This window comes from Protomyctophum bolini (genome assembly GCF_963924005.1).
Source record: "Protomyctophum bolini genome assembly, chromosome: 16".
Taxonomy (NCBI): Eukaryota; Metazoa; Chordata; class Actinopteri; order Myctophiformes; family Myctophidae; genus Protomyctophum; species Protomyctophum bolini.
In genome coordinates this window covers 28,449,312-28,464,437 of record NC_137877.1, presented here as the reverse complement: position 1 = coordinate 28,464,437, position 15,126 = coordinate 28,449,312, and the positions used below count along the sequence as shown (strand labels likewise).

The following is a 15,126-nucleotide window of genomic DNA, read 5'->3' as shown; positions in this document are numbered from 1 at the left end:
AGATCAGAGACATGAATTGGCACTAATCCATTTAAAATGTGTATTAATAAAACAACATGACACAAACAAAACATAAAAATAAAACCATGAGTAAGGTTTTCAGAAGAAGTTAAAAATAGTTAGTTTGGTGGTTGGGTGCCAGATACATTGGCGTCTACACAATAGTACATCTCTGCACCATGTGAACAGTCTTGGGGGTAGACACCAATCATGGTCAAGCCAGTTACCATGACAAACACACCTAGTAGGATAAGAATTGATGCTATCAGGTTTTCACCCTGGAACCATCGACCAGATGAGAGCTTGAGGAAGCATGCTGAGGGAATGATGAAGATGAGGGGCGTAGCACTCACAACACCCTGGAAGGTATACAAGTAAAGTACCAATTAATACATTCAAGAAAATACATAATTTATAGGAAATTATGTATAGGAAATGGGCGGGGCAGCTAAAAGGAATATAAAATTATCTAAATACTGAATCAAGCAACTGTCTGGGGTGTTCACAAAAGCCTGAGTAGACAATGAAATGATCCAAAAAAAAATTGAAAGGGAAATATCCCTTTAAATGCAGAATAACACCTTGTTTTAACAGAAGAAACATATCAGTGCTGTATAAGAGCAAGGGGGGAAAAGTATGACTTACATTCAGTGCCAAAACAATTCCCAAACAATCATAGGTCATAGATATCGCAGTGCATATAGCAACGATGATCAAAGTGATGACCAAATGTTCCACCTTTGTAAGATCTCTACTGCAAATAAGTTTGGAAACAACCTGGAAAACACACACACACACACACACACACACACACACACACACACACACACACACACACACACACACACACACACACACACACACACACATACACACACACACACACCAAATAAAAACGTGTCTAAACGTACATAAAGACAGGTGAACCAGGTTGAAGCTCCCATTAACGTTTGAATTTAATTTGCTGTCTACTTAAATTTGCATTAAATAACGCTGTGTGGGGTTTCATGGTGCCACAGGGGTGCATGTTCCTGCCCACCACCGTGGGGACTGAGGGGGGCTAACAGGCACTACAAGTTATTTGAAGTGCCTGTTCAGCAGGGAGTGAAGTTAGGAAAGATACGTTTGTTCGTCCTCACGTGTTACGCCCTCCCAGCACAACTCCAGTGTCAGGTGAAAAGTGAATGACAAGTGACAACGTGTGAATGGAATGGAGACACATGGTTGTCTACACCCTCCCCAAACCAACTAGTAGGAGTTGGCAAAGACAGCATCTACAGTATGTAGTATGTACACATTGTGGGGGCAGGGGGTATTATTAACAACAATTAAATTGTGGAGAAAAAAACACAACTGAACATTTAATTAAAAAAACTTTGTGGATTCAGCTGTGCATAATGTCTTGACTGTCCTAGTCACTCCTACTCCGAGCACTTACCGTAAAAGTTGACTGGTTGCTACAGTAGTAAGTAGTTTGAGGGAAGTGTTGTTTATTTCCAATTAGCTCTGCAGTCACATCTCACATGCATGTATCTAATCTTTATGACACAGTATTTAAAATGTTTATGCGTTTAAATACCTCAACTAACATGATCTCTGCACAATTCATTATGGCTTAGCTTACCTCCCGTGTCACAAAACACTCCAGCGGGAATGTGGTTATTATACTGAGTCCAAAACAGAAGCGGCCAATTGTCACCAGGTTATCATTTCTGCAGTAGTTCTCAAAGATATCACCTATACGGAGAGAGATGTGAGAGATGTGGCCTAGTAACATTTATACATTTTTGACAGTTGTAACAATGCACATACAGTATGTCACATTTGAGACAGAGTATCACCTTGTGTGTAGCCAGTGAAGGTAGTGTATCCTGCGACTGCAAACACAGCACTGACGATCAGAGCAGAGCCGACTGACACATGCGTGAGTAGAGACCAGTTAGTCAGACTGGGTTGCTTCAGAGTGCCATAGATCAAAAAGCTATTGTGGTGGCATATAAAGGCTATAAGATAGACATAGAAAGAAGATCTTCTCAGCATCAGTGTTTCATAGTCCTACAAAATAAACTAAAAGCATCATTGCTGTCACATGACAACCATGCGACTACAGTTCAGATTATTATTATTATTATTATTTCGCTTGTTTAGTATTGCAGTAGTAACTAGTGTGCAAACTGAATCACAGCAGATTACCTTATTCTTCTTTAGAGATCAAGAGGAAAGTAATAGGACAGCAATATTGCACATATATCTATGTGATTTTAGTCTTTCTCCTGCAGTACTTGGTAAAACCGCAAATTGAATATATCTGTCCGTCCTCCAAAGGATCACAGCTTTCAAACTCGGACCATTCAGGATGCACATCACAGAGCACATTAAAATCTGAATATTTAGCCATATACGTATGGAGTATGGGTAAAGTAAATACTACGCTAGTAGTATTAGACTAGTAGACTAAACTAGTTAGAGTAGTGGAGACCACCTGGTAGCTCTAGTGTTAGTCCTGCTGTCAGTGCTGGATTCTAGACACTCACCCCTTCAGGCACTCACACAGACACTCTCACAGCAGCCCCCCTGTCATATACTGTACTATGCTCTGGAAGGACTGGCTCAGAGGCTCTCTTCTCCAAGCGTGCAACGATAAGTCCCATGGTCATTGGAGTAACGTGCTGACCAACTCAATATCCCTAAATCTCCTCACAGTGCAGCTGGATTTGAAGAACCTTGAAAAATGAGCATGGTCATAAATGCAAAAGCATTTAATACAAAATAGAAATACATCCAGTATTATAATTATTATGATCTTATTGTAGTATTTTATTGTTGTAGTTAGCAAAGTCTTGTGGAACATGCCACACTGCTTTTACTGCTTGTATCTGGATGCGAGAGTGACAAATAAAACCTCTTGAATCTCTCTTGAATCTTGAATGTCAACACATGCTGTAGTGTGACTCACATTCAGAGATAAATTGATTCTCTTTCCCCTGCCATCGATGCATGGTAGGGGCATCCTCTTCCCTGAGCCAGTCCTAGACCTGGCCGCATACCAAAAAGGACATTTTTTGGGGACCACCAATCATGGATGTTTCTCCTGATGGCGGGGCAGTGAACAAGCATGTCTCCCTGACACCCCCTGCAGCACAACTTATTTTGATGTTCCCCCCAACTTAGTCTTGTCTTTTCGTCTCAGTCAGAACCAGTGGCTTTCTTTCTCTGCTTTCTCTGAGAGTTCTTTAATGGCCTTGCTCAGTCTGCCCCGTAGCCCCACGTCCATGAGCAGGCGTGACGTGGAGCTGCCAACAAAGCCTCTAGCTCCCACCTCCACCGGGTACATCCTCGCACACTTTCCCTGCACTCCGCAATCAGGTCTGCATAATTTTCTTTCTTTCTTTCTTTCTTTCGCCTTTTTTCAAAGCACTTTACATAGATTGTGCATTACATTCACCAATTAATTCACATACATTCATACGCCGATGGCGGAGGAAACCATGCAACGCACGAACCTGCACATCAGGAGCAATTAGGGGACCAGAGTCTTGTCAAGGACACTTCGACTATCGACTAACGATTAACTCTGGGGGAGCCCGGGTTCGAACTGGGAACCTTGTGGTTGCCATCGGGCCACTCTACCCCTGAGCCACCACCGCCGCCCCAGTAGGCAGCTTCCAGTCCCTCCTCCCATGGCACTATCAGCTCAATTAGCAGTACTGACTTTGCGGCTGCAGACCACAGCACCAGGTCTGGTCTTAAAGTGGTGGTCTCTCAAATAGAACAACAAAGGGGGATACAGACAGATCTATTCACCTCCAAAGAATAGGTCTATTCATCAACATAAAAGCAGATGCCCTATAGTGCATTCATGGCCCATGGCCCTGCTTTACACGTTTTCTCCAGTGGAACTCACTGGAGAGACTCCATCAATACTGAATGATTCCACCAGCTCCCCGCTGGCTCAAAAAGCTTGGCTCCCTGAAATAATTACTCTGCTGCACGTAGAGCCCTGGGCAGTGGGCACTACCAGTGCTCAAAAACCTGTTGATTCAAGCACAGGGGGAAATTTGCTTCCACATGTCAGAGCATTGGAATGGGAGTCATTGGGAGATTTTTTTTAACCCTAGAACACGACATCCTTTTTTGTCACACCATCACTAAACACGGGTATATTTTACCCAATAAAATATTCCATAAAAAATACTTCTAGGCCTACAGCAATACATGGCAACTTGAGACATATTTGCGTTGCGCACATAGGCCTACATCATCATGGCGGCCGAGAGTGGCGACACGCTTTGATCTTGCCGCAAAGCGGGTGCCTATGGGCTATAGTTCCAAACATTGGAACTATCCCATTGAGATAGAATGACCAAAATTTGGTGGTCAAATGCAGAAGTAGACGGTTCTTCCGGGTGCTTCAAAACGCCACTGAGCAACTTCCACTGACATCAGTGACATGAATAGGGGGGGGGGGGGGGGGGGGTCACAGCTATATATAGTTTAATATTAGTCAAAGCAAAAATGTTGGCAAGCTTTTTTGTTTTACTCTACATTTAAGCCAGCTTCCATGCTTGTACCATTAATTTCTATCAGACAAAACTGACTTTTTGATGATATAATTCCTAATGACAAAAACAACATACAAATGTTGTTCAAACAAATGTTTGATCCTACTGCACTTTTGTATTTCACCACATCAATGCAGTTTTTAACACTGACATCATTATCACACTTAACTCACCAAAAGACATAACACCAACAGCCTGAATAGAATTCCACTTGGCAAATGCCCAAGCATTTACTGTAGGGGGGCTAAAGAGTGAATGAAAGTGCATTTTACAAAAAGCATATACGATCACTTGAAATTATTAGAGTCTAGCATAATGTGGATGAATATGACATACATTTGTGGTCCTAATGTAGCAGCTCTGATAATGACAATGATGAGGATGATGAGGGTTAACATCATTGACAGGAACGATACCTAAGAAGAACACACGTTTTAATAGCATAGTATGAACAGTGTGTCCTTAAAACATCATTGATGTCATACTTGGTCTTGGTCAGTCTTTTGAATACACTATTTAGTTTTTGTTCTATTTTAGTCATCTGAAATTGTTTAGTCTTAGTTAGGGCTGCAACTAACGATTATTTTCATAATCGATTCATCTGCCGATTATTTAAACGATCAATCGGATTATGACACTTATTTGGCTACGATTAGGCTGCTATTCAAATAAAAATTAATTAAAGCAACTCATGGTGTCTTTAGGCTTATTCTGACTGCATACATGTGATTAAAGAATAGCTACACATGTGTCAGTCTAGAAGAAACAGTACTCTTCTGAACTCAAATACATAGGTAATTTAAAAATAAATATTGTTCTTGTTCTTGATATTATAATCGTTATGTGTCATATTTTGCTTTGCAGTCGCTACTGTGCAACTATCATCAGATTGTAAGGGAAGAGAGATGGCTCACTTCTCTTTTACTTTACTTACACTTATCACTGGAAAAACTATGATAAATTGCAAAACCCCATGTTAAAATGTGACAATACCCCATGTTAAAAGGTGGTAAAACCCCATGTTAAAATGTGACAATACCCCATGTTAAAAGGTGGTAAAACCCCATGTTAAAATGTGACAATACCCCATGTTAAAATGTGACAATATCCCATGTTAAAATGTGACAATACCCCGTGTTAGAATGTGACAATACCCCATGTTAAAATGTGGCAATACCCCATGTTAAAATGTGACAATACCCCATGTTAAAATGTGACAATACCCCATGTTAAAATGTGACAATACCCCATGTTAAAATGTGACAATACCCCATGTTAAAATGTGACAATACCCCATGTTAAAATGTTACAATACCCCATGTTAAAATGTGACAATACCCCATGTTAAAATGTGGCAATACCCCATGTTAAAATGTGGCAATACCCCCATGTTAAAATGTGACAATACTAGGGCTGCAACTAACGATTATTTTCATAATCTATTCATCTGCCGATTATTTAAACTTTGGCTACGATTAGGCTGCTATTCAAATAAAAATTAATTAAAGCAACTCATGGTGTCTTTAGGCTTATTCTGACTGCATACATGTGATTAAAGAATAGCTACACATGTGTCAGTCTAGAAGGAACAGTACTCTTCTGAACTCAAATACATAGGTCATTTAAAAATAAATATTGTTCTTGTTCTTGATATTATAATTGTTATGTGTCGCTATAAAAATGCAATTCATTATATTTTGCTTTGCAGTCACTACTGTGCAACTATCATCAGATTGTAAGGGAAGAGAGATGGCTCACTTCTCTTTTACTTTACTTACACTTAACACTGGAAAAACTGTGGGTAAGTGCATGGAAATCACCTATGATAAATAAAATAAAAAATAGTGATTAGTTGCTGATTCGATTAATCGATTACTAAATTAGTTGACAACTAATTGAATAATTGATTCGATTACGATGAATCGATGAATCGTTGCAGCCCTAGTCTTAGTCTAGTCTTAGTTGACTAAATCTTAGTCAACAAAATTAACACTGAAAGCCAAAGTGCAGTAACAACGTTTTTGGACACACTGACTGTTTTTTTCATCCCAAAAGTCAAATTAGCCTTCGTGGTTTTGGGGGATAAACAATTATCTCAAGAACAGATATACAATTAGTGTAATATATCACTGATATATATATATATATATATATATATATATATATATATATATATATATATATATATATATATATATATATATATATATATATATCACTTATTTGCCAATATCTCATTTGGCTGACCAGTTGAAACCCATTTGCTATTTGGTTTTGTTTGTAGGGCAGAGTAGACTTACCTTCCCAAGCTTTCCTATGTTGCGAAAAAGTGAGAGAGGTATTGTGAATAGAATGGTGGATGCCAAGATCACAAAGTGACGTTCTGCAAGTATGTGGCCTGGAACAACTGAAAACATGATCAAATGTATTAATATCAACCATGAACATAAGTTTCACAGAATGAGATATAGAGGAAGATGCATCAGATATAGTTTTAATAATTTAAAATAAATTATGGCATGGTTTAGAATTAGATGTGCATACTGTTATACCCTTTTCACACCGAAAACCTGGCATTGACACAGGACATTAATTCCCTGATTTGACCCTTCTATGGTTATTTACCACAAGCAGAAAAAAGGTGCCTCAGCTTGCCCAGCAGGTTAGGCTATTGCGCTGCCGCTGACAATACATCGCAAAGCCCATGTGGTACCCAGCATGGGTTTGAGGGTAAAATAGGCTCTCTGTCCTACTCTCTACTGACTACTGTCCTAGCTTTCCTCTCTCCCTCCCCCTCTGTTGTATGGCTTATATGAACTTCTTAGAACAACATTGAAGATTCCACGCATCACCACAGAAAACTGACACAAAAGCAAAGAGAGTCCCGCTGGGATTTCTAGACAGTATGGATAATTTATAATTGTTAAAACACAGTACGTGGTGCTGCTGCTTGCCAGCCTCACCAATACACAGCCATTCTGTGAACCAACGAAGGTTGCGGTTTTCTGCTTGTGTTTTGGTTCCAGATAAACTAGTATATACTGTATGAATAGAGATGACATCCGAGTTCTCCTTCCATCCACTTGCATTAAGTTGCTCAAAAGCGCATGAGGCGATTTCACTCCTCCTTCCGGGTAGGAACAGAGTGCAGAAGAGGGTCATAAGCCATATCATGCCTATAGGAGTGATAGCCCAGACCTACAACCCGCCCTGCCCCCCACCCAAGTGATTCTGTGCCTGCATGATACAATGACAATTGTAATGTGATGTGATGTATGCCTCCCACACCCCCTCCCTCTCTGTCAACACCCCCACCCGAACCCTGCCTCCCTCCCCGCATCCTCCCATATCTTTCTTTTTTTTCTGCAAGGAAGAAACTAGTGGTGGCGCACTCACGTGCAGCGGCTCAGTGCACTCTTTGTACACCCTTCATTTCATTGTCTAAGTATTTGTATACTCTGTGCAGTGACAATAAATTGAATCTAATCTAATCTAATCTAAACTAATAACTGTTGGCTGACCAATCAGCGCAAACTATAATACCACCACTGTACGCAATGAACTGTCGGAAGTGGCCAATGCAAAAGTAACTCAACATGTCAATTATGCCTGTCATGGATGCTGCATTAACGCTATATTCTCATTGTCTTTATTACTAATAAGGCGATGGATATATACTTTACAATACATACTGTAATATAAAATGAGAGTCTTTACCACGGTTGGAGACATGACTCCATACCATGAGATTTCTGACTGAGTGGGACAAAAGCAGGGAGCTTTGCATATGGCTGTGGCAAATGCGAATAAAAGTCTAAAAAACCTTAACATCTCCATTAAAGTAAAAAGAAAACACTAATTGTGTGGGTTAGTGACTCTGCAAACTTCCCTGATAATTTAGCCAAACTAAATGACCCTGCTCAGTGAACACACAGACCCCAGTACCATATGGATTTGCCATGGGAACAGTAAAGTCAATTGAATTGTATTTACATAACCTGATTATTAATCAGGATATTAGTGTGTATGTAAGGTTCAATGATCTGCACTGTGATAAACAGATCCCCCACACACAAGACCTGAGTCCTCAATTGTACTTGGTCAGGGTGCCTACTGTAGGTGATTATTTTTGTTTGTTTGCTTTAGAATAAAAAACGGATGTCTTTTTTGTTTTTTCAACTAGAAGTAGAAAAGGAATTATCTGTAGGCACCCTGACCATACAGATTTTGATGTCATTAGAGTGAATGTTTCAAAGTTAACACTGAAGATCTAATGTGTCAGGTGGTCCTCTACCTACACCTGACACCTTATAGTGTCTATAGTGTCTTATAGTAGCAATAGTCTACTTGAATGGCCACAAAGTCTCTCACTTCAGAATATCATCAAATTATCAATTTTTGCAACATATAACTCACTTAGCCTCACTTAGCTTCAAACTCACTTAGCTTCATTGTTCTTGTCTTTGTGCATATGTCTTACTAGTGTGTGACGTGCTTCTATAATACCAAACCAAAACTAGGGTCTTTTCTGTGTGAAAGGGGTTTGGCTCCCATTTTTTGTGGAAAAATTATATGTGGCATACATTACCTCCTGGTATTCTCTGAAATACTTTGGTCAATATGTCACCAGTTGTAATGTTGTAGCTGATCATGGCTATAGGGGGGGAAAAGAAAGGAAAAAATACATTATTTATTGTATCAAGGCTGAACTACTTTAATGCATTCCATAAACATTATCTAATGTGTAAGGTGGTCCCCGGGTATACGGCTCATTTATGGTCCTAGAGCATAAAAAGCATGCAAAGGCTCAGAGTGGCATACAACGATGCCATGAGATTACTTCTTCATATAGGTGGCATAGTGCCAGTCAACTGTTCACTTCTGTTGGTGTGCCCACTTGTGAGGCACTGTTAAGGCAACAGCACTTGGAACTGTCAAACAACAGCATTATAGTGGCGCTAACAAACCCTATAAAGAGTTGTTACCAATACCGGATCACATCCAGGTTGTGCAAGCACTGGCTCAGCAGCTTTCTGCTGATTAGGTATAGATTAGGTATTGCACTATAGTACTTATATTGCACTATTGTACTTTATTTATTTCTTTTTAAAATATTTTTCTCATATTGCATGTCTCTTATGTTATCGTATGCCTCTTATGTTATTGTATGTTACACTTATGTGCTAATGACTTCTGTCTGAAATAAAGATTAGACACATCTTACCAATAAAGGGGTATAGGAACTGTAGCGCAGACAGAAGCAAGTATCCCGGGAATCCAAAAGTGATGTAAACCAATGACTGGTAACTGTTTGTTCCCGATAGATTACCTCCTCTTATCAATAGGATGATTGAGTAATCTGTCATTGAAGTATAAGCAGTGTGTTATTTGATGGTCAATTTCATGCAACCCTTAATCCCTATTACCATATTGAGATACACCCACCTGTAATGAAAGCTACAGCTATCAAAAGCAGTAGGCCAAAAGGAAGGCCTGCCTGGTTTAATGCATATGGTAGACCTGAAGTAGAAGAAAAAGGGGAAAAAGAAGAACACACACACACACACACACACACACACACACACACACACACACACACACACACACACACACACACACACACACACACACACACGTCACGTCACGTCACGTCACACACGCACACACACACACACACACACACACACACACACACACACACACACACACACACACACACACACACACACACACACACACAGTATACCGCAATAGAGAATATTTTATCGAATTGTAAAATATACTTATATATTTTTAACTGTGAGTAGGCTATATTTTGATTCTAATACTTTTGTGCTTTACTCATGAAAGCACATTTTTAAATAGAGGTAACAGAATATTTCCACATTGTGGTCATTTCTAAAATGTTATAATCTAGGCTAATAATTACTTACTTCCACCTCATGAAAACTGTGAGGGTGAAAGAGTTAAAAGGAGGGGTGGGAGGCTGGGAGCACTGGGGGCACCAGGGTGCTGCAGGCGCTAGTCATATGATCCATAGGGCAGCTCGCTTAATACCGATTGATGTTGGAATGTTAACATTAGTTTTCTTTGTTATTAGTTAGGCCTACTGCTCGAAAACTCAGGAGTTATAACCCATTTATAGAAATATAGACCTACTGATTCATAGATAAAACATGCAGTTTTACACCAAGTCTAAATTATGGTCTTTCGTTAACATCATTAAAGGGTTGCTCATCAATACTTAAATTGGCTATTTACCTATAATTCCAGATCCTAATATCGAATTCATGAAATTGAATGTTGCCATCATCATTGATCTTCTTCCTGTCTCTCCGGCCACTTTTTCAGCAGGAATAAGGATACTCTTGTTTTCATTGTTCAACTGGTAAGGGAAGAAAATGATTGATGAAATTAAAAAATCTATCAGTTTCACAACGTAAATAAATTAATTTATATGGCATGCCTAATAGGCATCACTGTACCTGTTCAGCCATTGTATGCACCTGTTGATTATCGGCTTGTAGCTTCGTTTTCAGGTTCTAACATTGACCGCAAATTCCAGTGTTTACTTCTCAATCTGCAATGAAAATGAATGAGGGTTTTTAACACAGCATTGAACTTTTTTAAAACATCGCAACACCGCCTCCTATTGGATGCATAGTTCATCAAATTTATGACTGATCTACCCTGTTCATGCAGGCTACATTTACGCACAACTGGGCACAAAGAAAAGCCGGCACAATCTTTACAACCAAGACCTTTTCCAGTTTCCACACATTTCCACAGACAAGTGGTGGTTAATTTGATATCCATACAGTACAGTCTAAAGTTCTGCATACATGTGTACTGTAGTCTGTAGAGTGTAGACCGACGGATTTAATTTAGTAGTGCTGTTAACAACCACCAGGTGCCCTCATTCTCTTGGAAGTGCGCCTAAAGCTTTTTGCGCACGTCCATCCCCATACCGACGCTATTACATCGCACTTTTAGTGCAGGCTCAAAGGATAATGTAATGTTCATACCCGGGCCGTGCACTTGGTTGGTGGGATCCCTGGCAGTGTTACTGTTTTAGGCAGCTCCTCGACACTGGCGGGGCCATAATGAAAGTACCCTGGCGTCATCCAGGCTCCATTCTTATCAGACTAGACTTCAAGCAACACACTCGACATTTCAGATTCCACCCCACAACACACATCATTGACAACTCGCGGCACTCTATATCACCCACTGTTCCAAACATTCCTAGAAACTAGAAAGTAGGCTACAAGCCTACAACATTAAAACATATATGGAGAAATCATTAGAGATGGCCTAGTATAGCTAGTAGTAGTATGGTAGCAGTAGCCTGTAGTCGTATAGTAGCCTAATAGTGAGACTTGTTCAGTTTCCGAGACAAATTACTGCCCTATTCCCGACATTACGCTTGTTGCTGATGACCAGCACAGTAATTGTGTGAGCGGCTGAGCGCTCAAAGCCTCTCACTGGAGCCCTGGAGCCCTGCTGTCATTTGGTACCCAGGAACATCCGGAAGCGCAACAGTCGGTGCTGCACCGACAGATACTCTAAGCGACAGACGGACGACAGTTTTTCCCTTCTTTTCAAGCTGGAAAATATTCATTCTGAACTAAACGGGGAAAAACGAAGACTGAAATGTGGAATGACATTGATTATTATTTTTTTATACCAAAAACCTTGCCTCGTAATGATTTTCGATTAGCTTCACCTGCCGAGGATAACAGCCCATCGGTGAGTTGCATTATTATTGCTGTTAAAGTTCTGTCTCCCTGGTCGTTTATGTTAAGTGATTAAAGTTGTGTGGGATTGACCAAATTGTATTTTGTTCCTTAAAATAGGTAGGCTATGTGGTGGTAAGTTTTCAACTCGACAATAACCTTTTCGTGGTAGAATTTGACCGAGATAGGCTGAGGCTACATAAAATAGGTTTTCTGATATTTAGTTTTTCTTGGACGACTTTCGTCTTTCCACCTTCCAAACGACCTTGGTTTAGGCCTGAGCTGGAGAGGGCTGTGCAGTGTGCCCCAAGGGTTGTTATAGGCGAATAGAGAAAGTGGAGAAAACATGTAGCTCCTAGGTCTTCTGTGTTATGTTCTTACTCTCGTCTTTGCTCTGACGTCACGTTGGTCCCTATACCCATCTATGTTATCAAGTCATCGGGAGCTTATAAATAACTTTGTGTCCTGTTGTTCCTGTTGTTGGCCTATATATGCCAAAAGAGCGTGGTTGAATCAGGCATTTACAGACAGTGTATAGTTCTGCAACCTATGGGCATGGCAGACGCAAAGGTGCAGTACCAGTCCAGTGAGTCCACATAGAACTTCGGAACCATGCCCTGCATTCAGTGGACATTGCCCAAGTGCTACTATAGTATAGACCTGTCAAATAGCCCTTCAACTTGCCCCTGAGTTGCCCCAATTTCTTGTAATAGCCGGGGAGCCACAGGCCCAAAAGCTCAACGGTTAAGGATTAACCTGTGATGTCATGACATACTTTTTATTTGTGTTTTTTCTAATTAAGTTTTTTTCTGTCATTAAGGTCCACAGAATGAGAGGTCTGCTCTGCCGGAAACATTGCGAAAAAAAAGTTATGGCCATTTTTGTATATCACACCATAGCAACCATTATAATGTCATCATACTTTAAGTAGCATGTGGCATGTCAAACTAGGGGGTTTCATGATTCTGAATCCATTCCAAGCATTAATTTTGCACGAAAAACACTTGGCCTAAAAACGGTGATAGCCGTCATCACAAATGTGATGAGGTCAGCACAGTGGATATGGCCGAATTGTTGTCTATGGTGGGGTATAGAAAAATGTCCATAACCTTTTTTTCCCGCGATAATCCCGGCAGAGCAGACCTCTCATTCTGTGGACCTTAATGACCAAATTAATAGAAAGAATCACACCCGTGTGAAGTGAGGGGCGCTAATATATTCAAGTCTAATAAAGATACAATATGCTGTAATGAGGTACAATGACGTACATTTTCCCTTCATTGTCAATGGTGTTGTTACAAAACAAACTAAAGATTGAACTAAAGACAATCATTAAACCTAATACAAATACAAATTTGGATGGCTGGCTCCCCGGCTATAAACAAATTGAAACCAACAGCTCTCCCCTGGTAAGATTAACTGATTAAAAAATCACACCCGTGTGAAGTGAGGGGTGCTCTTATCATCATACGTCATCATACATCATCTCATTCTGGCCAATCACAATTTGCGTCCTCACTTTTGTCTTCAATGTTTGTGTTTACACAAACCCTCAAAGCTGGACATATAGGAGGGCTAGCGCCCTCAAAAATAATCACATCCTATAACTTGTTTATTTCGCCAACGCCCTAATACGAGTCTCAGGAAGATGTCCTGTAAACTCCATGCAAGTGGTGGTTGGGGAGCTTTCATCAGTGGATTGAGAGGTGTCCCGGAAGGCCCTCTAATCAGTGGATGGAGACCCGTGGCAGGTGCTCTCATCAGTGGATAAGTGTCTCATCATCAGTGGATGGAGGTGGTGCCCTGGTGGGCGTGAGTGTGTTAGACCACAAGATCCCACACAGAGTAATGTGACGTCCTGTGTAGCAAGCTATGTCAATGGTGGGCTATATGTTTATCAAAGCTTTGCTATAGGGAAAGGCCTAGCCCCACTTATCGCCCATGCATGCACTGTAGTATGTTAGACATTATGGGCTGTATTTTGCGTGTCTTAAGTACCAGGTCTTATTACTTAACTTAAGACCTGGAGGCGAGAGCAATGCCATTTGGCTATTCTAAGTGGCCAAAGAGCATTGACCACGCCTCCAGGTCTTAAGTTAAGTAATAAGACCTGGTACTTAAGACAGGCAAAATACAGCCCTATATCTTCATAGTCCAAGATGATCAACCCACATTGCTCATTAAGATAATATTGACAGACTTCCAACTTGCCCCATTGCAGCATTTTGGTAAACCCAATGGAGGAAATCTTCAGTACCATGGACAGTAACCACACCATACAACTAACTAACTAAATCTCTCTCTCTCTCTCTCTCTCACACACACACACACACACACACACACACACACACACACACACACACACACACACACACACACACACACACACACACACACACACACACACACACACACACACACACACACACACACTCTCTCTCTCTCTCTCACTCTCTCTCTCTCTCTCTCTCTCTCTCTCTCTCTCTCTCTCTCTCTCTGTAAAGATCTATGTTTGCCTGCATCCTAGTATAGGCTAATGATTGTGGCTAGCAGACAGTGTATAGATAGACTTTCCATAGATGTCACAATGTTGACAGTGGATTATGGTGTTGGGTCTATGTCTTGTTGAGAATAGGAAAAAAAGAACAACAGATCAGGAACGTTTGTTGTGGCTTGTGGGCGTGTATTTGGTATTGAGTGATCATATAAGTAGCAGTGAATATAGACTTACAGTAGATGAAACTTGTGTGTTGTAGGTAGATGATTAATTATGACAGGTTGATGTGTTGTGTGCGGCGAAGAAACTTAACTCAAACATTGGCGAAAGG

The 15,126-nt window shown here is 40.5% G+C and overlaps 2 protein-coding genes across 2 annotated transcripts in view; one reads left to right on the top strand and one right to left on the bottom strand.

Moving 5' to 3' along the window:
• Positions 1–119: 119 nt before the first annotated feature.
• On the bottom strand, positions 120–9,216 carry slc38a11 (solute carrier family 38 member 11; the record flags this gene model as incomplete). Its single annotated transcript, XM_080785968.1, has 8 exons — positions 9,151–9,216; positions 6,863–6,969; positions 4,899–4,978; positions 4,736–4,806; positions 1,842–2,003; positions 1,625–1,737; positions 646–777; positions 120–359 (listed from the first exon to the last, which is right to left on the bottom strand). Exons 1-8 carry the CDS (start codon positions 9,212–9,214, stop codon positions 120–122), a joined length of 969 nt encoding a protein of 322 aa, XP_080642094.1. The 5' UTR covers positions 9,215–9,216.
• A 2,981-nt stretch (positions 9,217–12,197) lies between these two features.
• scn1laa (sodium channel, voltage-gated, type I-like, alpha) overlaps positions 12,198–15,126 on the top strand; it is a gene marked incomplete at its 3' end in the record, with an annotated part of 37,396 nt that continues 34,467 nt past the window's right edge. The window contains 1 exon segment of the mRNA XM_080785967.1: positions 12,198–12,311.